The sequence below is a fragment of the Plutella xylostella genome, chromosome 14 (genome assembly GCF_932276165.1).
Source record: "Plutella xylostella chromosome 14, ilPluXylo3.1, whole genome shotgun sequence".
Taxonomy (NCBI): domain Eukaryota; kingdom Metazoa; phylum Arthropoda; class Insecta; order Lepidoptera; family Plutellidae; genus Plutella; species Plutella xylostella.
Genome location: NC_063994.1, coordinates 3,366,556 through 3,390,085, shown reverse-complemented (window position 1 = coordinate 3,390,085; position 23,530 = coordinate 3,366,556). Strand labels below are relative to the sequence as shown.

The following is a 23,530-nucleotide window of genomic DNA, read 5'->3' as shown; positions in this document are numbered from 1 at the left end:
AACTGGCTACAGGCCACCCCCAACTCAGACCTAATTGACATTTCAGTTATTAAAAAAAACATGTATCTCCCAAATCTAATCTTCCGAACTCGGTATCATAATACCAGTATTCTAACCATGAGATTTCTACGATGTAGGCGTTATAGCAACTGAAAGTTATAGAATAGGGGTGGGCACAAGCAGCGGTGACAGTTGACACACCCATCATATCCCCAGGATATACGGCCCGGAGATAAAGTGTAATGTCTTCATATAGGTTAGAAGATGAGCAAGTTGAACGTCCTACGTGTTATGACTGTCATTTTTACCGGGATACACGGTTTTGTGTTTTATGTAAGTGATGGTTGTGTGATTTTGGTTATTATGTTTTCTATTGCGCTCGTTTTTTGGCGTGAATTGGTGCTTGTTTTGTTGTGAACGGCTATTGATCGTATTTTGTTTGGTAGTGATTATCTGCCTCTATTTATCGTATAATTAATATGATAATACCTACTGTTTTATAATGTAATATTATCAGTTTATCAATGAAATTTGTAACTATGATATCTACAGGTGTTGCAAAAAGGGTAGGTATTATACGACCGAATGGCATAGTGGTTAGTGACCCTGACTACTGAGCCGATGGTCCCGGGTTCGATTCCCGGCTGGGGCAGATATTTGTTTAAACATCTGTTCTCATTAAACATTTGTTCTCAGGTCTTGGATGTGCCCGTAAAATGGCAATAGGCCCGCCCCCTATTACATTGGGACTAACATAACACTCTGGCGAAAAGTGGGTGCAGCAATGCACCTCTGCCTACCCCGCAAGGGAGTACATTAGTACAAGGCGTGAGTGCGTGTGTATTATACGAAACCGAAAGGGGGTGACTCAGGGGGTCATTCCGAACAACTATTATTCAACCAGATTTTACTCTTTTGCAACATCCTATGTAAACATTAATGTTAAAAATAATGTACCCGCAACTCGATTATAGGCCTAAAAATAAAATGATACTAATGTTTGTCCGGGAATCAAGCCTTTCATATATTTTTAATCTACCTACAAACTACACCTGTTCGACAAAAGTTGTAAAAGTATAATAAAAACAAGGTCAAATAACACACTAGGCATCGCCTATTTGTAAACACGCATACATGCTCTATATGTCAAGGCAAAGCATAAATAAAACAAAAAGAACATACCTCATTACCATAATAATAATTATGTAGAATTGTAACCTGAATCAAATGTGTAATTTATTCATTTAAGTGGTCCATTTCGTGATATATGTTTCACCATATCCTGATTCATAGGTTTTTTTTCATGTATCGCAAAATTTGGTTTTGATTTGACTAATGATTGGAACTTGTTTTATATGAAAAGATAAATTAAATTAAAAAGAAATATGTCATCGTGCACATAATTATGTACAATCGAGACAGTAAATTAGAATTAATTTGAAACCTTCCATTAAAATACATATACCATGAACCATGTTCTATGGTCGTTTACTATGATTGTAATATTTAGTTTAAAAATGACTTACCCACGTACATAAATTATTATTATTATTACATTCGTACAGTCTTTGGTGCAATATTAACTTTCAATCGATTTATTTATAGATTTGTCCTTTCAACTGTTTAAAAGAAAGATCGTCAAATAAATGGAGAATTACGTCTGAGATCCTGGTTATACAGGTCGCGACAAAAATAAAGGTCGTTTGTCGAAAGTAAAATTCATAGCAGATCATAAAAATAGATACCTGCAATAAATTTTATCATTTTATGGAGCGAAACATAAAATACATCTCAAAGTTTCATATTTTTTATTTATAAATTGTTCAAATAATGCTATTTACATTTAGTGACTATTTTGTACACATTTTATATACAAACAAGGATTTTTTTCGACAAGAAATGCATGTGGTAAGTAACTATTCACTCGTGTTATCGTTCTATCTTACTATGAGACTAGGACTACAATACTTCTATTTCTTAACATGTTTACCGCAGTTACAACCAGTGCTGCCATGCAGAGGCTTAACACCTTCACCGGCGGTGTACAATGTAGAATAACCAGTTCTTGGATAAGCCGAGTACGCCACCTCACCCGTGCCTTGTGCGTAGGTCACTGGAGCTGGTCCATCAGCGTAGTAAAATGCCACGGCAGGATTACCTTGGGCAGTGCCAGCCTCCTGAGAATATGTCACCTGACTGCTTAAAGGGCTCGCAACCTGCGTATATGCCACTTGGTTGCTCAAGTTAGCGTTTTCAACTTGCGTGATAGCAGCCACCTGGTTTCCTGATACTTGCTGTTCAGCTTGATAGGTCACAACTGGGACAGCTGCCGGGGTAGCGACTGTGGCGGTCACTGGGGCGGCAATCCTGGACGCTACTTGGGGCGCTTCATAAGACCATTTGATTCCGGCAGGTTTTGCTTGCTGCTGAGTGTATGTTTGGACAGTCTTGACTACGGGAGTTGTGTAGGCAAACTTGTTTGTATTGATAGTTGATACTTGACTGTTTGCAGTGTATGTGGGGAAAGTAGGAGAGATGACAGTTAATGGAGCAGCGACTTTAGCCTTGTAGGGGGCAGGGGTAGTGGTAGTGAATAAGGGCGCTGGCGTCGATACAGAATATTGGCGAATACCGGCTGAGCCAACGTTCACAGCTTGGTTATTAGCGACAAATGAAGGTACAGAAGGAGCAATCCTTGACACAAGACTAGGGTTCGACTGAACTTTAAAAGGGGCAGGAGTAGTGTAAGATACTTGCTTTGTCGCGGGAGCAACCGTTGAGAAAGACCACTTGTGAGACTTGAAGGGGGTGGGGTTTGACTGAACATTTTGATTGACGTACTGGGTGGTTTTAGTCACAGGAGCGGCAGAATATTGGTATTGGTTAGTGTTAACCACAGCTGGTGTAACTTTCTGGTAAGTTTGGGTAAATTGGGCAGGTTTTGATACTTGTTGGTTAACATACTGTGTTGTTTTGGTCACTGGGGCGGAATAGGTGTACTGATTTGTGTTAACCACTGCTGGAGTGGCCTGTTGGTAAGTTTGGGCAAATCTAGTATTTAAAGCTGGAGCAGACTGGAATTTCTGAACGGTCACTTCTGGTCTGCTTACTGCGGCACTACTGGTTGGTTGGTAAACGGTATATCCTTGAGCAGGGATGGTCGTCACTTTAGATGGTTGAATTTCAACTGTGTTAGCCACTTGCTGGGTGGATACCTGGTTGCTGAAGGTAGCTGGAGCAGTAGCATAAGCTGATGCAGCGCTGGCTGTATTTTGAACACCTACTTGGTTAGAGTAGATCACTTGAGCAGGGGCGACTGACTGAACAAGTTGCGATCCGGCGTTTTGAGCGAAATTAACTTGCTGTCCTCCGTAAGCGACTTGCTGTCCAGCATAGCCTGCTTGTTGTTGCTGTCCACCGTATACGATTTGCTGCTGCTGACCTCCGTAAGCTATTTGTGGTTGCTGAGCTCCATAAACCACTTGTTGTTGTCCACCGCCGTAAGCTGCTTGTTTTTGTTGCCCTCCATAGACCACTTGGTACTGCGGAGCTTGAACATTCTGCGGTACTTGTTGCGGAACGTATTGGACTGGCCCTTGAGGGTTTCCTTGAGGAGCAGCATACACCAGCACTTGTTGAACTTGTCCATTACCGGCCTGTTGGCCAGCTCCCTGGTTGTTGGCAAATACGTAACCAGCTTGGTTGTTGTTAGCAGCTGAGTAAGCAGCTTGGTTGTTGGCTGTGTACGCCAGTTGCTGCACATTTCCAGGCGCGCCTACAGTTTGCTGGTAGCCAAAACCAGGTTGCTGGTATACTACGCCTTGGTTCACGTTTCCATCTGCATATTGAACAGGGTACGGGCCGGCGTTCGGTGCACCTGGGTATACGGCCGGTTGGACGGAGTACGGAACGGGGGCACCCTCTTGACCATAGCTGTAGACGAGTTCTTGCGGCTTGGATTTGGCCTTGGCGGCAGCGAAGGCCAAAATGGCGGACAAGACGATCTGAAAATGTTTAAAACATATATTAGGTGCGATATGTAATAAACCGGACCATAATAAATCTGTTCGTAAAGCCATGAATGTAAGTTAAGATGAGATCATAGACGTAATTGTCCATTAATAAATCATAAAAAAAAATCACTTACCAATTTGATCATCTTTAAAAATATAACCCAAGGGTTCCTGGGCGAGGCTACTTTTTAAATGACTTCGAGTAATGTTGTGAAGTTGTTTTATAAGCTTACTAGAACCGGAATGCATAACATTATACCTGACATTTAGAATCGAGATGATACGATTTTGAATTTATTGATTCCAACAAAAAGATGCGCTGGTCACAATTTTAGGTATTACGCAAAATGATGGCTCGGATACACAATTATAATATTATGATTCGTAAAATAATTATTTTTCATCTTATTCAGATTTATTTTGTACAGATACCTCTTTTGAACCCGGATATTGTAAGGGCGTCGTAAGGGCCATAGTTGTATGGTTAATGTCGGTTGCTATTTTTATGAGATTGCAGCAGTTAATTATAAGATACAGGTATAGCTTATCCCAGCTGTTGCAACATACAGGCTTACTGCTCTTATTTACACCATATGGCTTTGATGAGCTAAAAATAAGGGGACATGTAACTACAAAGGTTCTTTTTCCCAGAATATAATTAATATGGTACAATCTCGTGTCGTGGATAAACGTTAATGGAAATGGCTGTACTTTTGGTATAGTATATAACGGATGGTATCAGAAATTAGGTCATCTATCAGATAGCTAAACCACAATTTTAATTTAAAAATATCCTTGTCGATATCGGGACAGCCATAACGACTTTTAATACTGTTACGTATACCTATGTATGTATCGATTGATAAAAAAAATGCTTCAGGATAATTAAAGAAACGGATAAATTAAATTCCCAATTAACGACATCACTAAATACGAGTAATTAAGTTTCGCACACAGGACGACGTAACTGGTTCATTCAGTCTGTTCTAAGAATAGAGCCCACACTGCTGATACACTTTATACTAGCAAAATATATATTATGCAAATTACTACACACGTGGGAATGAGGCCACGGTAATGATATCGCATAATTTTAACACCGATTGAGCACATCGCTGCCAATTTAATACATAACCACGTGTTTTGCAAACTGTTTTCTATGATTTATGTATGGTATAAAAATCAGTATGATGGTTTACGTTAGTCCAGTAACATAACATTGTACTAGTTTTGCCATCGTTCTATTCGGAATCGCTTTTAAGTATAAGATCGAAAATTACTTTTTATGCTAACGAATATTTCATAGACCCTACTTTAACTAGGCTGGGCATTTCTTTTGTTTGCCATCCATCTATTGTTATTCCCGAAAAGATTCCCGGGAAATCAGGGCGTTCCCGGCTCTGAGCAAGAATGAAGCTAGTCTCGAATAGGCAATAAATCTTGGCAATTTGGCGCTGGAGCGTCTATGTAAGTAATAGCTTGTAAGTTTATTAGAAAAAATCCCATGAATTATTAGCCGTTATTCATCTACTTACGGCCTTTCTATCTAACTGCGGCATGATAAAGGCCTATTTATGTAATGTATGTACGTATATTATGTGTACTTATATATGCTCCCAACCCAATATTCATCCTTGAACGGGTAGAGGCTACTCAAAACGAGCCCTACATTACTCGCGTGATAGGAAGATTGTGGCCATTATTATCATTTATTTTATTTATAAGGACAAACAACAGTAAACATAACAAAACATAAATTATAAACAAGAAATACATAGTAAGCTCATTACCCTAAACATTTACCACGATAATATATAATAAACATATAAGAAAAATAATTACGAGTACTAACATATCCTTAACTAAACAATATATGCTTGGATATTTCCTTTATAAAAATAGCTTTTTTATTTTTAAATAATGTCTATCGACAGGAACCTCTCGTTATTTGACTGATATATTCGGTGTAATGGGTGCTCGAAATCCAGAATTATTGCGTTGGACACACTGTACTCATTGGAATCAGTACAGTGATACAATACAATACAATAAAATACTCTTTATTTTGCACCATTAAAGAAAACATTACAAAATCACAACTTATATATAAAATAGTACAAAAAAGGCGGTCTTATTGCTTAAAGCAATCTCTACCAGCCAACCTTTGTGTGATACGTAGCGAACCGGATAAGAACTCGTCTCTTATTCGAGAGGCTGCAAGTTTAAATCCTGACGGCAACTCTGCAAAATCTTATACAGGGTGTAGCAAAAAGGGTATACTAAGCCGAAACCTACATGTGCAGCATGGTATATCTAAGCCTGAAACTGAGATCAGAATTTGAAAATTCGCGAAAAAAAAATTTCATTTTCCATACAAACTTTGTTGGTCACGTGACTTTTTACTATGGGAGAATATTTTTTTATTCGCCAATTTCTAAATTCTGATTTCAGATTCGGGCTTAGATATACCATGCTGCACATGTAGGTTTCGGCTTAGTATACGAATTTTGCAACACCCTGTAGATGTAATTTCGTTGTAAACGCGAGGAAAGGCTAACATGGTCATTTTGACAATAAAACATGTAGCAATCAATCTCAGCAGGAAATCTTAGACAGGTCAGGAACACAGGCACATCTAGATTCTAGATGTGTACCGTATGTGCATTTAACTCATTTAAAAAACGGCGATCTTAGCTTACGACCTATCTTACCTACTACCCCTTCGGGGATTACAGTCGTGAGCATATTTAATCTCATTATCATTTTATTTTAAAGAAATGTAATGTGTTAAATTCATTGATTGATGAAAGGATTTGAACCCACAATCTTTCGAATGAGAGGCAAAAAGCTTATGAGATCCGGCACGGCTGTAATAATTAATAATGTAATGAGTCTGCTTAATGGCCGCGTTATCTTTGGTTGCAGGCATTCGGTAGTAATCTGGGATTTTGTTCTGCGGCTGCAGGGTAATTCTCGACTCAAAAATAAAAATCAAAGTCTATTCAAATTCAAATGGCAGTAAAGGATTAATTTTCACAAGAGTTTCAAAGGCTTGGCGCTTTTAAAATTAGCCATAATACCTATAATTATTTCGAATGGACATCCTCGAAAATCAGTCGCTTGTTAAAAGTGTTGCGATATAAAAGCGATGCACCTCTGCCTACCCCGCAAGGGAGTACATTGGTACAAGGCGTGAGTGCGTGTTTTTTTTTTTTTATAAAAGCGATGACTTTTTAACACTATGATATATTTATGATTGTTTTTTGGTTCTCAGAAGGAAATTGACAACACTAGCACGAATAAGGCTTTACCTACTTAAAAATAATAGGATGGGATTGAGACGATTTTTTTTTGTAAGCACGAGAATTACCCTCCTGGGGTTTGGCTCTGAAGCTATGCGTTAACTAGAGGATAAAAGTTACTCCTACTCTGATCCAGTTACTCGCATTAAGCGAGTCTCAAAGCCGTTGGCTATCGGCTTAAATTATCTACCTACATTTGCGTGCGAAAAAGTGGAAGTTATGCATCTATGTAATGCGGTATGTAATATTGCAAAATAATATTATGATGATGCTTACATTTTTTTTATGAAAGCTAACAGTTTAAGAAAACATAAGTATGTAAATAATTTTGTGTACCTAACTTCAGAGCTATTTAACAATAATAAGCTTTCTCAGATAGGTACAAAGAAATATACAGGGTGTTCAGCACAAGAACCGACAAGAAAAACTAAAAAAAAAAAAAAAAAAAAAAAAAAACATTTATTTGCAGAAAAATTTCAGTACAAACTTGTTCTTAGGCACAGAATTATATTAGTTACATTTAAAGTGTACTAGGTATATCTTGAGAAAAGGTTGCAACCTCCTGAACTAGTATTAAACTGTATCTCAGGAGGAAGAGACTGTGATAGAGGAGGTCCTGGAAAGTATTTTCTTCTTTAAGACCTATGTCTAAAACACAACATTTAGGTATTGAGATATATTTTTTCTACTTTTTCAATAATTAATTAATTACCTAAAATTTCATATCACATGCCTTATATTTTTTTTGTTATTTTATTTATCAGGCCAAAACAAACTTTTTTTATTTTGTACTTATTGTTTCAATCAAAATGCAGAAAAAAAAATTACTTACTCTTTACAACTTGTATACCTACATAAAAAGTACAAAACTCTCCAATTTATATCATTTGAAACTCATCCAAAACCCCATTACCGGTTACGGTACACACGGCAACGTTAAATGGTTGGCAGGGCACACTAACGTAGGTAGTGTATGTGTGTGTCAGCGACGTCGACGTAATTATTTAGTTCTGGGCAACCCACACACGGATATTGTAAGCATGTAGTTGTGCCAGTGACAATGATTCATTGTTTTTATAATATGAAGCAAAATTTTGCAATGCATTGTAATAGATTGAATGGCTCAGTTGGTATGATACAAGACTCACATTATTTGGTATGGTGGTTCAAATCCCACTGAACTTACAATATTCCTTTTTTGTTTTTTTTTATAGATTTAATTTATTTTTAATATGGTTAATAATATTATTGTAGTATATACGAATAAAAGCAACACAGAAAGTAAATGAAACAAGTTATTAAGTGTTAAAATTACAAAATTTATTCTTGCCGTAACATAAACATTAAGGATGTTACGTTTTTGTTGTTTTTCGTTTTAAAACATAGTTGTAGTTTATATTAATAAGGAAAATTTTCAATTAGCAGTTTTATATCATTATATAAACATCAGAAAAGGATGGACTGGCTGTTTTACTAAAGTAAATAGGCAAGTCATTAGTTATATGAATCAACATGTTAATTAGCTAGAAATAAGATAACTTATTCCAACATCAGTAACAATAACATCATTAACACATTGGCTTACCCATAATTGTAAATAATAATAAGTATTTAACAAAATAACTAAAATCTTATACAAATGGAAAAATAAAAATTACTGAGCTAACCCCAATAACTATAATTTTCACCACTTTTTCGCCATAATATCTTACCATCCATCCTTGTCTGACTTAAAGGACTTTTCATCACTAAATATCACCACATTATTGCACCAATCAAAGTTTAAAATAGTCAGTCGCAAAACGCACTCTGTTTCGACGATGCTGATCGGTTAGAGCAATTTTCTTCGTCGGCCTCCGACACCGCAACCCAGCAGCACGCAAGTGAACCCGTACGGTTTGTAGGGATAGATTATGTGTTGTGGCCGTAGAACGGGTGCTGCAGAACGGATCAGCGCTATGTGCAGCTACGATTTCTCGATGGCGTGGTGATGCATCCGTATAGACGACTACTGTCTACATGTCCCGAATCTGCGTATTGGTGAACCCATAATTGAACAGTTCTCCTCTGCAAACAAAAAAAAAACAAATACTTAGCTTATACAAATACAAATATTCTAACAGTCAAATAAAATATTTTCAATTCTATGTTACTTACCGTTAAACGTCTTGCGATTTCACTAATTGTAATGTTTTGTTCATATAAATACGATTATCTCCGCCTTTTTGAACATGGTTAAATGACTTTCCATAGTGACTGCGAAGATAAATTAATTATAAATTGACAAATCACAAAGTGAATCACTATGCAGACGCAGAGGTGAATTGTCACTAAAACTAAAAACTAATTTCGTTTATTCATATTGTATGAGGGTAGAATGGTTTTACTTCTCAAATGAAGAACGAATCATATATTTTTAGCGAAGAGAAATAGTCGACAGCTATGCAGCTTGTAGTCATTTGTCAATTTCAAATAAATTTATTTTATACTCAACAGCGTTTAAATTAACGCTAAATTTAAATAAAGTAAAATAAAAATACCGATCAGTGGACTCGAACTCACGACCTATGTCTCATAAGTCTAACATACTACCAATGAGCTACGAAGAGTATAGCTACAGGCTGTGAAATTTTGCTTCAAGTCAATTTTATAACTATTTGACTTACTCGACCGGTTGATATTTTTATGTCACAGCTGGTATAAGGGCGTTTGCCTACGCGCAAACTCGTTTGTGCTGTTGTGTGTGTGTGTGTGGTTTGTTACTGGTGTATTTACCGATTTCTGCTTTATTGCACACATAGACCACGTTAGTGTGCACACATACACTACGTTTGTGTGCCCTGCCAACCATTTGGAGTTGCCGTGTGTGTGTATATGTACATATACAGGTTAATTACAAAACTTTTACTAACACATTACAAACTCTTTATTTTAACCGTTTTACTGCGGCCGCATTCATTTCGAGAGCATAAACCTAAATTAAACGAATTGTAAACACATTTATTTATATAGCCTTGGTGCTAACTTTTGCCCGCAAGTCTGCTATATATTTTAGATTTCAATTTGATGTAAACACTCTGAAATCTCATATTTTTCAGTTAAATGTACTTAATTTTTATAGACTAAAATGAAAAAAATAAATAAAAATATAGTTAGTAATAATAAAACGCATACAAGACAATCGGCGTCTAAAGGACGCTTCCTTTCGTTGACATTTGTCTTTTCATCGTATCATAATCCACAGATTTAGTTTTATACCATTACAATAAAATTTATGTAATAATAAACATACAGCATTATAAACTTATGCTATTATCATGAACCCTTATCATTAACGCCCTTTATTGGCAGCAATGGTGATTATCCCGTGACTAACACCAGTTTCAGCAGGCGCTCCCTACACGAAATGCAAATTCCTTCTACGTTTCATGTTGTACAGAATAATTTGGACTTCCACGCGTACATTACATACATACCTACATACATATACAAAAAAAAAACAAACAAAGAAACACTTACGCCTTGTACTAATGTACTCCCTTGCGGGGTAGGCAGAGGTGCATTGCTGCACCCACTTTTCGCCAGAGCGTTATGTTAGTCCCAATGTAATAGGGGGTGGGCCTATTCAATAGGCTCAAGCGTTTAACGCTCGAGTCTAAAACGCTCCAAAGCGTCGACTCAGTGCTTAACGCTCGACGCTCAGCACTCATTTTTACAACACTAGCCTATTGCCATTTTTACGGGGACATCCAAGACCCGAGAACAAATATCTGTGTTTTAACAAATCTGCCCCAGCCGGGATTCGGACCATCGGCTCAGTAGTCAGGGTCACTAACCACTACGCCATTCGGTCGTCTTGATATACATATATAAATTTATTTAGATCCAGTTCCATAGAATTAGATTCGCCTAGACACCGCAAGTGAAGTAAAAAGGGAACGAAATTACCTAGTCTACTTTAGCAGATCTCATTCATTCCGCAGTCAAACGTCCTTGATGACAGTCGATGACGTTGAATAAAATAAAAAAATTACGTATTTTATTACACTGAAAAGGTGAAAAGTACGATATTATGGAAAGGTCATTTTGTTACTAGCTTTTGAAACTCTTTGGAGTGTAATGTTGACAATGCGAAGCAGCTCGAAAAAACAATCTATGAATATCTACATTTATAAAAAAAAACAAACAATTGACACAGAATATTGCCACTTGCTTATCTGCCGCCGCTTCGATGTGCAGTCAGGCGTGAGGGCAATAGACCCTGTTTCCATTCCATATTGAATAAATTTTCAATTCTATTTCACTCAGTTATGTGATAGTATTTATTCACGATCGTTTGTGATTGTGCTAACTCAATGAGATTGCATTTTGCGGCTATTTTGCGTGATTGTTTCAAATGTTTCAGTTGGATACTTTACGTGTGTTATTTGTTCCCACTGCAGGAGCACAGGTCTCGTTCGATTGAAGGGTTTAGGGGAAGCTAGCCAGACTACGGACTCTTCTCCTTTTTTGTGCAGTAAAATTATGAAAGACACTACTGTTATCATTGTATCTATTTTGTCACTCTACCAAAACATTAGAGAGATAGTTGGTAGGTGTAGTGTATCTAGTAAATAGATATAACACCTACTAGAAAAATATTATTAAAAACCAATTTACCTTCTAGTGTCTTCTGTTTATATTTTATTTCAATCGCTGTGACGGCCGCAGAAGTTGTTATAGAATCTGAAACAATAAAAAATTACGATTATGAGCTTAGATTAACCATACACGAAAAAAATGGTGTTTCATATTCAAAAACAAAGAAAAAACTGTCCGCATTTTATTTACTGTTAAACCGTTTTAAGTTTAACCCATAGACTAACCCCCGTATTAATAGAAAAGTTACAAGACGTTTTAACTAATAAACTGTTTTGTTCCTCTCCAACAGAGAGGACAGAGAGAGACAAAACAGTTTATTAGTTAAAACGTTTTGTAACTTCTCTATGAATAAGGGGGTTAATACAGGGTGTTAACTTAATTGCGTTGGAGCGGGAAATGGTAGATACAGCTGATGATACTGAACACGATAAGACATTAAAAAACGTATTTTATTTGCTTTAAGCTGACCAACATAAAACAGTTTTATTTGGTTCATTTTAAAATTTCATAGTCACCCTATTCATGTTTAGGTACGTTTGACAGAATGACCATGAACTTGAAAGCCAAGGTCAAGGCTAAAAAAATCAAAGCCAAGGTCAATAAAAAAGTATGCGTGCATCAGCACCACACTTGGAGCCACATCGTCAAGGTACCTACCGAGATTTTGGGTACTCAAAGTACCCAATCCATTGTAGACATTTCATTTTACTCCATAAGTATCACTTTATTGATACACAATAATTATCTTTTATGAATACAGAACAGTTTTATTTTATGCTTCATAACATAGGTCACACGTAATCACAGCACAGCACAACATAAAACGAGATGAGGAACAAGGCTTAGTAATCAAAAGATAGAATTGTAGGTACCTTTTCCCTTTTAGGTAATGATTGTAAACCATTTGTAAACAAGTAAACAACAATGACTGACTGACAGACTAGATCCACAGAGAAGGTAATGACTATCATAAATACTCGATGGTTATGATACGCGAGATTGTTATTATTCTACTGGTATTCAAAGTGAGGCCATACTTATTATGAGGATTTCCGTACTATTCGCCATCAAAGACGTCTCAATCGCAAGTACACAACACAAATCGAGATGAGCGAGTGTAAGTAAACCAATTCGTCATTGAAGTAGACCCTGTTATCATCCTGTTATGCATTGTGGTCTTTTATCTTTAGCTGCGTACAGACTGGCCAAACGAACGCCAACGAACGGGTTTTGTTGACCTTCGTTGCTCAATCTGCCCCTGTATTATGTATGATAAATGTCCATCGGTGGGCGTTCGTTGGGCCGGTCTGTACGCATCTTTAGGTAATAAAAGAAAAATAAAACGTGGTGAGTATCAAGGGTGAATACTTAACGCTTACCTTATTCTGAGTAAAAAGGTTTAGTTATTGTTCTGTGCTCCTAGAAAGTCATAAATTATATTCTGTACGATCTATGAAACTTTATGCACATCAGCTGTTTAATTGTTGATTAGTATGTCATTAATCACCATGAATAATTTCAATTTTATTAAATAATTGTTATTACCTACTGTGTAATTAATTACAATCATAGTTACATCAAATAAATTATGAAAAGTGAAGTTGATAACAAATTTACAGTGTGTGTTCTTTTGCAATCGAATGTCTCATTGGTTATGTGTTTGTGTAGGGTAACCATGTTTTTTGATTAAGGTAAAACTTTCCACTTTACTTTAGACTTTAAACATAAATATACGAGATTCTGATGTTTTTTTTCTTAGAAACGTGCTTGGTTAGACTAATACTAACCCCCATTTCCCGCTCAAACGCATTCTAGTTAACACCCTGTATATACTAGCGCAGTATATACTAAGTCTATGGCTTAACCTAATGACAACCATTGTACCAATGAATAAAGGCACAAATCTTCTAACCGAAGTACCTAATTCAAAATAAGAACTCAATGGTAGAAGTGAGGTGTTATTTTTACTGACGGCCGAATGGCGTAGTGGTTAGTGACCCTGACTGCTGAGCCGAAGGTCCCGGGTTCGATTCCCGGCTGGGGCAGATATTTGTTTAAACACAGATATTTGTTCTCGGGTCTTGGCTGTTGACATTTATAATTAGTATTTATCTATCTATGTATTTGTGTAAATATATCAGCTGTCCGACACCCATAACACAGGTTCGGCCTAGCTTGGGGTCGGATGGCCGTGTGTGAGATGTCCCCACATATTTATTTATTTATTTGTTGAGACGTTTCTTTTGCACTGACACTAGTTCGTATTAAAATATCTTTGCCGTATAGATTAAGGTGGCAGGGGTCAAAGTGAGTTCGAGATACCGAAACAACATTTGGGAAGCGGTTAAATTCATTACGAATTCAAAATTTTATACGTAGAAAGCATTCCATTTTCATTAAATTTTATCGTCAGACTCGATTAATTTCATCCAATTTTGACATATTGAGATAACTTAATTATCGGTAAAGATACATAATTATGTAAATATATTGAATGTGGTCATAAATGGACTTACTTTAACCAAATCACCGATCAATAAAGAGGGGTGATACTAGTTACACGTGTAAACCCGTCTAGAACTGATCGCCCCATGTTAAGATTCATCAAGTATTGAAACACTTCCTGTATTATCATCATCGACCCATAATCGTCTATAAAGATATGGTATGTTATGGATGCGTAATTAAGCCTGTGTCATCATCATTAGCCCGTAAACGTCTATTTCTGTGCATAGGCTTATCTGAGCAGCTTCACAACACTCTATCCTCGGCTGTCCTCATGCATTCTGCTAATATAGTGCAGTTATTTAGTACCTTCTGTGTATTTACGTATCTCTCCTGAAATTCTGTATACCTGAACCCTTACGAAGATATTTTATTATACAGGGTGTCCCAAAAGTCAACGTCATCCCTTAAAGGGCTGATAGGTCAGCTCATGAGAGGCCAGAATATCAGAATATGACCTTAGTAAAAACTCGATAATTTTCGAGATATTGACACTTTCATAAATTTGCCGAAAATCGACACCTTGGATCAGTTTTTTGCGTGCCGCCGGTACAAAAATCCATATTGTTAGAATTTGTTTGGTGTTGCATCACCCTGTATAGCCCTGCTATTGATCGCAGTCAAAAAAAATATCGAGTAATGCTGTATGTTTAAAAAAAACACGGTTTTCAAAGTCATAAAAGGTAATCGTATTTTTTTATAAACAACTTTGACTCTACATACTGTAAAAAAAATATACCACGCAATCCTGGTACCTTATTTGAAAAGATTGCTCATTTAATGCAATTTCCAAAATGGTATGAAACGTTGCTATTGTTTCAATTAACAAAAAAGTTATTGCTATTTTAGTACAAAACGACCTCGATATAAAATTGTTTGAAGGAAATTTATCTGACTGAATTTATTAAGGGTAAGTCATGTTGGAATGAGTAAAAGTAAAATAGGTGGTGGGGTCAGCCGTGGCAACATCTTAATGACGCAATGATGATGATGCGTTTTTTACACCTTATTTAAAAAAAAAACAAACATTTATTGACTTTTATTTTTATTTCTCAAAATTATAACACCACATTATTATATTAAGTACATAATCAGCAAAAAATTATACTCATTAATGGTCATAATCATAATTTTGAGAGTTTGGTTTTGTTTAACAATAACTTTAAAATAAATAACAAGTAATTAGAGGTAATGTTAATGACAAACTGATCTGTCCCTTTTTTGAATACTGTGGGTGTACAATGTACATATGTAAGCGTTTTACTTGTACAATATCACACATTAGCACTACTCAGGAATGCACGTTACCATGCGCTACATTTATGGGGAATGTGGAGTTGCTATAGTCCACTTTTTTCGAGAAAGATACTCAAAATGCGTTTTTTTTATTCTGTGACAACGTTGTCTCTTTTCCCACTCCCGGCCACACCACCTATTTTAGTTTAACTCATTCCAACATGACTTACCCTTAATAAATTCAGTCAGATAAATTTCCTTCAAACAATTTTACATCGAAGTCGTTTTGTACTAAAATAGCAATAACTTTTTTGTTAATTGAAACAATAGCAACGTTTCATACCATTTTGGAAACTGCATTAAATGAGCAATCTTTTCAAATAAGGTGCCAGGTTTGTGTGCTATATTTTTTTACAGTATGTAGAGTCAAAGTTGTTTATAAAAAAATACGATTACCTTTTATGACTTTGAAAACCTTTTTTTTTTAAACATACAGCATTACTCGATATTTTTTTTTAATTGCGATCAATAGCAGGGCTACACAGGGTGATGCAACACCAAACAAATTCTAACAATATGGATTTTTGTACCGGCGGCACGCAAAAAACTGATCCAAGGTGTCGATTTTCAGCAAATTTATAAAAGTGTCAATATCTCGAAAATTATCGAGTTTTTACTAAGGTCATATTGTGATATTCTGGCCTCTCATGAGCTGACCTATCAGCCCTTTAAGGGATGACGTTGACTTTTGGGACATCCTGTATACTCGCTATCCTGACGACAGAATAATATCTAACATATTATTATTCGTACGTCTATTATAGGACAGAATATAGAGTACTTAATAACCTGTAAAACCTATGTTTCACAAATAAACGACTTCTATTTCTATTTATATTCTATCCAAATTGAATATTAACGACGGAAATTCAACGCCTTCGACTGCCATTGTCAGGGGATGTCATTTGCTCCTGAAATAGTTTCCGAAGTATTTGGCCTTTTCGTTTTCATGACGGGATTCCAATGTGAAGTAACTTTTGTGATGCGCTCAGGAAAGCAAATACTTCCCAGTAGTTCCGATATTAGTTCTGAAAGTAACAGGAAATATTTAAAAACGGGAATCTTAGGAAATTTTTGATGATAACATTGGTTTTAATGTTGTATAACAGCTTTTCCCGGAATTTCCACGGGAACACCTTTTGAGGTGAAGTAAAGTACATAGGTACATATGCTCATGACTGTAATCCCCGAAGGGGTAGTCAGAGGTGACTCACAAGCGAGTCACCCGCTTTTCGCTGTAAATTGGCACTCACGTGATAGGTCGGAAGCCGTATCGCCGTTTTTGAATGAGTACAATGCACTGAAGTTGTCGGGTAAGTGGGCAACCTGACTGTCAGATGTTTTCAAGCTGCACGAAGACCTCTCACTAGGCTTAACAACTGCTGCCGAAGCAGCAACCGGGACCCACGGCCTAACGTGCCGTCTGAAGCACGGAAGCGTCCAGAAAAGAACCACTTGAAATTGGTCACCCATCCAATGGCTGGCCGTGCCAGTTCTTGCTTAACGTCAGTGATCGGTTACGATTACTGAAGCCAGCTCGACTACGGACTACGGACAGTTCTAAAGGGTGAAGTAAAGTGGGCGGGATAATCTAGTGTTGAATATTTCACAAATAATTATGTAAGTAGTAAAATGTTAAATAGCTGCATACAACACTCACAACTACTACTAAGCTGTCTACGAAACCCTAACACTCTTAAAGCCAAGGGAATTTATTGTTTCATTAAGCTATTCTATGAATGCAGATCAAAACAGGGTTTAACGCAGTGAAGTTATGTTAATCCTAGTAAGCGATCTGGATTAGAGGGATCCCTTTGATCAAAGGAGATCTCCTCATGACATACAGGATGATTTTAAATAGACACGCGGTTTAGCACGGCTTAGGTTAATTTGAATCTTTCACTTTCACTTGAATGCCTCCTAGAACATAGAGTATTAAAGAGAAATTTGAAAATAATTAATTTTATAAAACAGGAGATCAATATTGGTTTTCCAGGTTTCAGCATATTAATTTAAAGGATTGTTGATGTGTCGCTGGTGGTTCGGTAGCTGTTGTAATTCGTAAAACGAGTCAGTTATCACGTAACCACGTTTCAACCTATTTCGAAAACCAAGTGACCCACATCTGCTGAAAAGCAATTAAAATTGAGCCAATCTATCATGGAGTGACAGGGTTGTACACGCCGCTATCTCCTAGTTTGGCAGAAGGTAAATAATCTATTGAATGGAACTTTATCACATTACTGTGAAACGACTACGCTGCAATCCATCAGCCTAAGCTATAGATTAGCCAATGTTTGCTGACTTTATAGTTTAAAATATCTTTTTTTTATTTTATTTCCAAAGGTAAACTAATTACGTGTAGACATGGAGTTGTATTTATTATGTAGGTAAGTGGAAAAAGTTCGATGGTAACTTCTTCTTCTTCTGGTGCCTCTCCACTACTGGAGGTTGGCGGTCAGCTCTGCATACTCCTCTCTATTCTTCGCCAAGCGCATCAGCTGTTCCACACTGGCCACTCCCGTCCATTCGATGGTAACGTGACTTTCTAAAATGGGGATAGAATATTTTTTCATGAATTCAGAGCTGAAACACTCTTTCGGCTTCCTATACCACTTTGAACACCCTGTACATTTCACACAATTTCCCCGTGAAGACAGTAGTGACATCTTCACAGTTCATCTTTCATTGATAGTTGTGTAACGAGAGCAGTTATTAGTTCTACGAAGTTTGTTGGCTCACTAACATCGGATCCAGTAATGAAGAGAATTTCGACGTTTCCTCAACTTCCTGCCTCACTCAGCATTAGCTGTTATGATACGGGTGAATAAATGGGGAAAACCCTGGATCAACTTATAATAGACATTCAAATGATGTGATTATTTGAGCGAGTCATAACATAATTATACTGATATAACAAGGAAAGGAAAAGGGAAAGATGTGTAATGTGTATGTAAGTATAGCTAATAATGTAGGTTTGTATGTATGTATGTTGTATAGTAACAAATAATTTATCCTCAGTGACTGAGCGTTTGTAAAATGGCAGTAGACTCATAATCTTGACAATAAAGAAATAATTTAAAAATTATTGTAAGTACGTAAGTTGAATAAATAATTAATTTGTAATAAAAAAAGAATTGGAATAAACCGATAAAAAAAGGTTTAAATTAGATACAAGGGAGTAGGTAAGTACGTCTAAACTGGGTGCGGATGTATTGTATACGTTATTTTATCCCTGTAATCCCACTACAAAACCTGTATGCATCCATCAAACCTTTATGAAACTCGTGGTCAACAAAAACTAGTTCCTAACAAATTTAATGTCTCATTTATGCAGTTGCATTCTCATTATCATGAACTATAAATAAATCGCGATAACATGTCAAGGTCAGGTGTTTGACGGAAACAAAGTTATCTGAGTTCTTGACCTTAGATTCTTCATCAGCCTGTATATAATGATATCGCTGCATTTACAAGACTACATTGCAATAGTGATTATCTCAAAAATGTCACGAATACAGAATGTGTACATTTTGGTCGCAATTTTGATCATAATATTAGATGAGTCCCGACAATATCGTGTTGAAGATAATGTGTACAAATCATCGATATATGCGTTACAGCCGTTTAATAAAATAATTTTTATACCTAAAAGAGTGGGTACGGGTTTCGTTAACTTCCAATGTGCCTATAATCAAAAGAGAGTTGGAGAAATGTGCGTCGATCGATCAGTGATCATTTTAAACGACAGAGGTGAAGTGATATCGAAGGTTTAGTGTAAGAAGTGACAGTATTATTTTTATTTATAAATTTTAATTATATTATATAAATTAATTTGAATAAATCCCCATTTTACTGTGTTGTTTTTATTTTATTTATAGGACTAGGGAGCGTATGGTTATAGAAACACGACCCTCAAGAGCAATAAAAAATTTCCATTTATAAAGTGTTGACACCAAATGACCCCAATTTTTCAAACATATCATTTAGAATTTGATCAATTACCTTTTTAGTTGGTAACACTTTCATGCTCTGTTAAATGTACTTCAATATTGCAGAAGGTGTCATTAAGCTAGCATTTTCCGCTAAGGAGTAATTTGCTGCTATTGTCACTGGAACTTTTTCATTGCCCGTGAGTGTATGAGTCTACTGTCTATCCAGCTTGCAGGTTTTAAGAGTAGTAACGTTGTGACACGTCTTCTACTACAGCCTTGCCACTACCTCTCGCTACCAAATGGCACCCACCTCCGTTTTAGAGACGTCCACTCAGAAAAAGCCCGAGCATAGCTTTTTCCGTAGCCCTAAAGCACCTAACTAAACATAAACCAGGCCTTGTTTCATCCAAGACTATGATCGGGGCATTCCATCTTTTCTCTTCTAAGATAATGGCTGATTCTTTCGCCACAAATTAATCTCGCCAACCATAAAACGGGCTGAGAGCAGTAGACTTATTTACGTTTTAGTACCGATTCCACAAAAGTAGGTTATTTCTGCCGGCCCTTTTATCTTGGGTTGGGGAGAATATCCTCTGCAGTGTTGCTAGTTATTTACCAGTATGCTTTTTCACATCAATTTTTTTTCAATGGATTATTTGAATTGTATTGTTTTAGGGTGTTTGCAAACCACTGACTTATGGTATTGTAGAATAGATAATCTGGACGATGTTTTCTTTCTTCTGATTTATATACTAGGTATTTCGTGTTCGTTCTATTTCCCTGCTAGAAATCAACGATTGTAGGTCGCGTTCGGAGTAACGTATGCAACGTATAAAACGAGTACAACAGATATAATAGGTAATTTATAAGTCAATGAGAAGACACATAAACGATAAACAATATGTCGGTAACTATTTACACATTTTCTTACTTAATTGCAATCCGGAAATACTCTGCTAAACAAGAAAGTTGGCAAATGAATAACATAAAAGCTTCATAAAAGTGAACTAGGAAACGTAGATACTATCTCGTAAACAAAGACTTACAATGCTTTCGTAAGTGCATTTTTGGCAAGTTCACAAAATACCAGCAAAATAACTGTACTGGGATGGGTTAAATTTTATCAGTGATACAGCCAAACCATGGTAGTTGGTTCATAAGTTCATAGCATGCTTCCTGTAAGGCTTAACATATTATATTCATTGAATTTAAAAGAAAGATTTTTTACTTGTAAAGGATGCTATGTGAATCAACCCTTAAAATTAAACGTCTACCTATCGAATATGGAGAAACCGCGTCGGCAATGCCGATGAAGTGTATACTTGTATGAATTTCAATTCAGATATTACTGAATGCGATTCATACGTTGGACAACAGACGACATGGCAACCTCCTAAACTACATGTATATACTAACTCGTATTTTAAAACCCCATAAACGACAATCTTCATCAGCAAGGAAAGGAAAACCATGCAAAATCTCTTTACTTTTCTTTCAACCCTCGAAATAAATCCTGGTGTAAGGGCTTTGATGTAATGTGGAGGATATAAAATACACATGTGCACGGGACATTACGATAAGTTCATAGTCACTTAGCCGGCCCATAACAAAGATATTACGAAGTACACGTATGAAACGGTTACCCTTTGAAAAAATGGGAATTTGATCCTTAATATTGTGTGTGTTTTTTGGAATACTTACTTAGGTTTTCCATGTGTTTGGTTTTGGGAAAATATTTCAAGAATTTAGATGGGGACCTGATAAGTAGAGACCACGAAAGGTCTAGTAACATTCTATAATTATCTTTTGGTCCACTATAGATCCAACATTAGACTGGCGGCGTTAATTATGTCAGGGAAATATGGAAAAAAAATGGCCTTTAAAATATTTTAACCACAACAACGGTTGGCAGGTAAACCGAATTTTGTGCTATATTTTAATTGTCAAACGCTGTACGGCCCCTAACGACACTTTGCAAAACCGAAAAGCTGCGCTGTTCACATAATCAAGCAAATTGCTTTTCTATACCGGCTTTTCCATTTTAAATAGTCACCCGTGTTATACAAAAATATTGCTGTCATGTTTTAGCCCGAAAACAAAAGCATCATTTAGTTACTGAATATTTAAAACTCAACTACAGCCAACCCGATGGAACTACTGGCGATCCAAAAGGGGCAAAAAGTACAATAAGCGATAAAGAGGGGAAAAGGGTATTTTTCCTGCCATCAAGCGGAATTCCATCGAAATTGAACTCGCAACAACGACGTACGATAAAAAACCTCTTGATTAGAGAGGCATTCATTAGTATGGCACGTTGAAGAACCTTTTGTACGGCGATGTTCAATTGTTCGTTTATTTGTTTGTTTTGCGGGCGCGGATCGAATGTTTTGTGAAGCCTCCGGCCATTTGTTATTGCTAGTTTAGAGGCGACCAAATGGCGTAGTGGTTAGTGACCCTGACTACTGAGCCGAAGGTCCCGGGTTCGATTCCCGGCTGGGGCAGATATTTGTTTTAACACAGATATTTGTTCTTGGGTCTTGGGTGTGTCCGTAAAATGGCAATAGGCCCCCTATTACATTGGGACTAAAATAACACTGGCGAAAAGTGGGTGCAGCAATGCACCTCTGCCTTCCCCGCAAGGGAGTACATTAGTACAAGGTGTGAGTGTTCGTTTGTTTTATGTTTTTAGTTTGACACTATATTTCTGTCTGTTAGTAAGGTTATGAATTATGAATAATCACCCGAGCGGTGGTAGCTCAGTCGGGTAAGCGCCCGCTTCTCACGCAAGAGATGCGAGTTTGAATCCCGGCGGTGACAAGTACCAATGAGTTTTTACTTAAGTAAAATGTATACCACCGCTCTTACGGTGAAGGAAAACATCGTAAGGAAACCTGCATATCTAGATTTAGCACATCTAAATAATTATGTGAACCCACCATCCCGCAGTGGACCAGCGTGGTGGGAAATGGTACAAGCTTAGGAAGGCAGTTTAGACCTTGGGGACCAAAGGTTCCACTTGAGAGAGTCAGGTACTTACACCCCCACAGAGAATATAATAGAATAATCACCCTAAAAACTTCCAAATTCGGTTTAGCCGTTTGGGAGTTACGCCACCACATACAGATACACTGACATTTTAAATTTATAACACCCTATTTTGCTGTTCGGGATTTCAAATAAAAATGGTATTTAGTACTTTAATGGAACCATTTCAATTTGATAACTATCCTATGGCGGGTTTCGTTGCAACTCTATTAGTAAACATAGGACATTGGACATATTGAGGCAATGATGAAAGACATGCTTGCTGTCGTACATTACCAAAATATTTAGCAATAGTTTAAATCACTATTTTTTACAGATAACTTTAAAAAATATATCGTATACACAACAGAATGCCTAAAATGTATGTGTAATATTATTACCAAATTATGTCTACTTATTGAGTAGCTACTGGTGTGGGTAATATAATTTAAAACCTTTTTTTAGGCAATTTGTAAAGTTGTAGAACAATATAGTCGATCAGAGTGACCTGCTGAGTCACTCCGTTTCGGCTTGCAATAACTTTTTTTATCACCATATACAGGTTGAGTCTTTCATAGGTGCATATCCGGAAGTATGTTACAGAGCTCTTCATTCTGAACAACTTTTGTTATAATGATAACGATTGGTTGGGTGGACTAGGCCTAAACCCTTCCTTCATTGGAAGGAGACCCGTGCCCCAGCAGTGGGGACGTAATGGGTCGTGATGAAATGAACATTGGTTGTTTACGTATCACTGTGTATGGGGAGTAGATTTTTTTTTCGAGAATATCCCAAGGTCATTATAACAAAAGTT

The 23,530-nt window shown here is 36.7% G+C and overlaps 2 protein-coding genes across 4 annotated transcripts in view; both read right to left on the bottom strand.

The window, feature by feature from the left end:
• The window catches only part of LOC105385731, a 201,768-nt gene that overhangs the window by 7,581 nt on the left and 170,657 nt on the right, over nucleotides 1-23,530 (bottom strand). Inside the window, exons 1-2 of one of the 3 annotated variants that reach the window (XM_048625442.1) lie at nucleotides 13,869-13,920; nucleotides 11,975-12,040 (exon numbers count right to left, since the gene is read on the bottom strand). The gene's annotated coding sequence lies outside the window, so the exon portion shown is untranslated. Of the gene's footprint in view, nucleotides 1-11,974; nucleotides 12,041-13,868; nucleotides 13,921-23,530 lie in introns of those variants that run through there. The other 2 variants (XM_048625441.1, XM_038120319.2) reach the window with 2 other exon arrangements.
• LOC105385730 lies at nucleotides 1,794-4,267 on the bottom strand. The gene is made up of 2 exons (XM_011556153.3): nucleotides 4,148-4,267; nucleotides 1,794-4,004 (listed from the first exon to the last, which is right to left on the bottom strand). The coding sequence occupies exons 1-2, from the start codon at nucleotides 4,157-4,159 to the stop codon at nucleotides 1,971-1,973; spliced, it is 2,046 nt and encodes a 681-aa protein (XP_011554455.3). The 5' UTR covers nucleotides 4,160-4,267; the 3' UTR covers nucleotides 1,794-1,970.